The 4,550-nt window shown below is 29.7% G+C and overlaps 1 protein-coding gene across 1 annotated transcript; it reads right to left on the bottom strand.

Annotated features, from left to right (window-relative positions):
• Positions 1 to 2,358: 2,358 nt before the first annotated feature.
• Positions 2,359 to 2,861, bottom strand: LOC124915953 (transcription factor RADIALIS-like). Its single transcript, XM_047456693.1, has 2 exons — positions 2,616 to 2,861; positions 2,359 to 2,431 (listed from the first exon to the last, which is right to left on the bottom strand). Exons 1-2 carry the CDS (start codon positions 2,859 to 2,861, stop codon positions 2,411 to 2,413), a joined length of 267 nt encoding a protein of 88 aa, XP_047312649.1. The 3' UTR covers positions 2,359 to 2,410.
• Between the last annotated feature and the right edge of the window lie 1,689 nt (positions 2,862 to 4,550).

Here is a 4,550-nt window from a genome sequence, read left to right as displayed (position 1 = left end):
CTTTGAGGAGGAATTGGATCATCGAACTGTAAAGGTAATGATGGTTGTGGAGTAAGGACACTTGAAGAAGATTAAGATTCTACTTGTCTTTATTTTAAACAAAAATAAATCAAACTAAACTTTCAAGACATATTATTTGATATGTCTAGTTGTACTATATGTTAAATGCCTTTATTTAATTATTTTTTAACATGGTTACATATTCTATGGGAATATATTTTCCATGTTTGATGGATATGGATGATTTGAGTCTTTCTTATCTAGTTTGGTTTTAATTAAGGATATTCATAAGATCATTTGATTTAGTCTTCTTATATCGAGTTATTGTATTAATCTCCTCTAAAAATTAATCGAAATACATCATATGAAGTATCAAATCTTTCTCTCAAAAGAGCCTAGTTAAGCATGGATTTGAATTAATGCCCTAATTATCAGATCTAAATGTTTTATTCTATCTTTTATTATAGTCTTTAGAATTATAATTACACCCAAATGTCTCTAAAAATCTTTGGAGAGACAGAAAGAATTTTGGTTGTCATTTCAATCTTTTTGAGCCAACCATGTACATGATTTGCTAAGTGGAATTGTTTTCAATTAGTCACCCACCAAATTTTCACGGGACAGCTAGCTTTGAGGAATATCATGAACTCATGAAGTGTGAGAGCTAGATTCTTTTGTAGGTTAATCATAATAATTGTTTTTCAATTCATTTATTATATATATATATATATATATATATATATAAATTTCGTGACATCTAACCTACACAATTCTTGTCACTTGAAACTAGTTTACGAGATTTTTTAGATTTTATTTATAAATTATTTTTCTATCACATTATTACCATTTATCCCATCATTTATTTCATAAACTAAAATACTCTTATTTTTTTTATAAAATTTAAATAAAATAAAAATATTATAATAATTCAACAAATTAAACTCAAATATTTTATGTTTACATCCAACAAAGTTCTTTTGGACAAAACTCCAAAAAACTTTAACAAAACATCAAACAAGATCTTGAACTGCATAGTGGGTTATAAAAATGAGATTATTTCCAAAAAAAAATGCATTACCCTAAGAAAGAGCGGCAATAATATCGACAACATGTTAAGTCAATTTGTCACGCCAGAGTTTGTTTTAGCACATAAATAATCTTGTAAGTCGACAAACACAATTTAAAAATCGTGATAAAGAAAATCTTAGAGGTTGTGGGTTGTGGCATACTTTCTTAAAGAGGGCAATAATAAAAAAATATCTATAATGTATAGTTGATTAATATGACATAGTTGGGTGACCACAAAAGAGAATATTACAAATAGTAGACTAAAAGTCTACATAATTCAACATGTGACGATTATTGATGAACTCGCAACAAGTCGAACTTGTGATGATCAATTGAGTTTGTTAGTATTGTCGCTTCTGACATATCGTTGATTTCAAGGTATTGTTGCCGCCTGGTTTGCTCGAAAGCGGTGATCGATGTTCTATCCTATTTCCTCCTGATAAGCCAAAATGTCGTTCTTTTTCGCTAGTGTTTTCTTTCTAATCCCCTATATTGAATATGTTTCACTTATTCTTCTTTTACAAGGTTCTTTATCTTTTTTTTTTGATGATATTTGTTTGTAGTTTATGACATATATTATGTAACTTGTGTTTATTTGATAGTCAATCTTTAGAGGCCTGAGTTGTTCTTTAAGTGGGCCCTTAAGGCCGAGGCCCAATAGTGGTGGTGGGTTTAGGCATAAATTTAATATCTTTAACAGTGGCTAGGCTTTTTATCATTGCTCTTCAATTGTATTTAATATTCTAACAACAATAACGGTTGTCTTATTAATATAGTTGATAATTAGCTAAGAAAGTGAGTCTTAATTATATCGAGACATTAACCATAAACCCTAAACCTTAGACATTAATCATAAACCCTAAACTCTAACCCTAACTCTAACTATAATCCTAATGATGCTAATACTAAAATTTTATTAATTAGTTGATTTAAAAGTTGTATTTGTTTTTGTAAGCGTTTTGAGTTTAAGCGGGAACCATAGTCGTAGAGTTTCATCCTAGTTCTCCTTTAAATTTCAAAAAAAAAATTTGTTTGAAAAAAAAGTAATCGAGATTAAAGAGAATATCCAATAGCAAACCCACAAATATGTATTATTTATTGATCAATTTTATGTAGTAAATGGAACAAAAATGTCCCCGTTTACTAACAATACATAGTTTGTAATTCTCAACTAAATTACTAACAGCACGGAATGATAAATAATAGATAAACCATTAATTTAAAAGTGAATCATTAGAATGATTCTAAAATTTCTAGCTAGCTATATTAGTCAACTAAACATAAGCATTAGGGTTAATTAATACTAATTCTTCTCTTCATGGATATTGCTTCATTGAATCACTTAGAGCTTTAAGTTTTTATCCTGCACAAATGTGAAAAATATACCGGTCACAAACATAGTAATTTCAACATTAACATATAGAAGGATTATTTCATCGATTCTTAAGAAAATGTGAAAAAGAAAAATAGAATAGGAGAGGGGCCACTTTGAAGAAAGAAAAATGGTACCAAAAAATTAATAATAGTAACTAATAGTACTACCATACCTTATGGTCCCTTTTTCCTTGCCTGGTGCTGGTTTTGTACTTTGGGATTGGAACTTGACCTTCCTCAATGTGCTTAATGTCCTCCAAAAGAACATCATAATGTTTCTTCACTTCCTCAGGAGTTTTTCCACCAACCGCTTTCGCAACATTGTCCCATCGATCGGTTGTTTCTTTGTCGTATACTGCTAACGCCTTTTCAAATGCTTTGTTTTGTTTAATACTCCAAGACCCGTTAGAAGATGTCATCACGAAGAAGATAATGGAGATGAAAATGAAGAAATGAAAAAAAGAAGAAAAAGAAAGGTTGTGTGATATGTTTTAAGAGAAGGAATAGTGGCAGCTCTTTATAGAGTGTGTGTATTTGAAGTGGGTCCTAGTGACCTAGCAATGAAACTTACAAGAAGTTATATGAAATTTGTTGTGATTTCATTCAAACCACAATAAATATTGAAGAAAATAAAATTGGATATATGGTTGATGATGGGTACAAAATCAAAATCTTCAAGTACTTTTTTGTTGCTTTCTTTTATTTACTTTATTTTTTCTTTTTAGCAACTTACAATAATGTTGATCAATTATTATATTTTTAGGTTAAAGTTTATATCATGAACAACATAAATGGTAAATAATCGTAGTACTGATTCAGATTTCATAATTAATATAGTTTTATCTCTTTAAACTTTTTCTTTATCATATTGTATTTGATCTCTTTCAAGATTTGATATTCAGTTCTATCTTTTATTGTCATTTTCTTTGCAAAAAATCTAACTTTTAAATTCATTTTTATAGTTAATATTATATTTGCCTTCTTCTTCCTTTGCAATAAGATTCACAAGTAGTCTTTAAACTGAATTCATCTTATTGTTCAATAGACATTTTATTCCCTTTACACATTAATTTGAAAGAATCGTCACTTGTTTTTTTTCTTTCTAAAAAGATTCATGAAATATAAAAAAACGGGAGTCGTTTAACCACAACAAAACAAAACATAACATCACAAAGACGTTAGGTCACAGACACCAAAAATAAATGTTCACTTTCTAAACACCTCTAAAGGGATTTTCAGACGGAATCATATATAAACAATTAGCGCACCTATCAATATATAGGGTTTCTAACGAAATTGCATACAAACAATGTCTCGAACTATCGAAGCTTGTTTGATATTTGGAAAAAAAATCTACATTTTAAAATAAAAATTTATTTTTAAAACTTATTTAGAAAAGTTTTAAATTATAGTGAAGCTGAGTTTGAATAGGTAAATTTCATTAAATTTATTAATACCTCTAAGAAGAAGAATTGATTTACGACAAGGTTCCGGCGAGGAAGAATCGGCGCGGCTAAGATATAGCTACGTTGCGTCATCCTCAACAATAACATCTGTGAAGAATTAATATTTTAACTCTTATTCCCCATCCAAACCCAAACCCTAACCCTAATCATTGATCTACTCTAAGCACTAAAATGCTAAACATCAAGAATTAATTAAGACCACGTGCTAATATAAAAAAAAATTGGCTATGAGGTGTATTTCTCATGTTGACATTAGGCATACTAGAAAGAAAGAGTCTGTCTAATCATAACATTACATTTTTTTTAAGGGGGAATGCCATTGCTGATAGATCCCGGTCTGGTTTTTCTCCACTAACCAATTATATTACGACCACTGAACAAACTTGGTTGACGAACATGGTTTATGCGCAGCTAATGTAGCGGCTTGTATTGCTTGTCTTGTATTCAAAGGGGAAGTCTGCTTTGCTTCATCTTCTTAGAAAACGTATTCTAAGAAATGTAATAGAAATTATTATTTTCAATGCAAAGAATAGCGTGGGATGATCTTCTCTTTGGGTTGTCCTTGAGTTTAAAGTGAGAGAAAGAAGGAATATCAGCCCAAAGCAAATTTCATTCTAGTTATGAAAAGCACCCCTGGGGTAT

This window comes from Impatiens glandulifera, chromosome 9, assembly GCF_907164915.1.
Source record: "Impatiens glandulifera chromosome 9, dImpGla2.1, whole genome shotgun sequence".
NCBI lineage: Eukaryota > Viridiplantae > Streptophyta > Magnoliopsida > Ericales > Balsaminaceae > Impatiens > Impatiens glandulifera.
Note: the sequence above shows the minus strand (reverse complement) of the source record. Positions and strands in the feature narration are given on the sequence as shown.

Coding starts and splice junctions, on each gene's coding strand:
- LOC124915953 (XM_047456693.1), bottom strand. CDS start 2,861: ATGACATCTTCTAACGGGTCTTGGAGTATTAAACAAAACAAAGCATTT. Junction 2,432..2,615: donor AAGGAAAAAGGGACCATAAG/GTATGGTAGTAC, acceptor ACATTTGTGCAG/GATAAAAACTTAAAGCTCTA.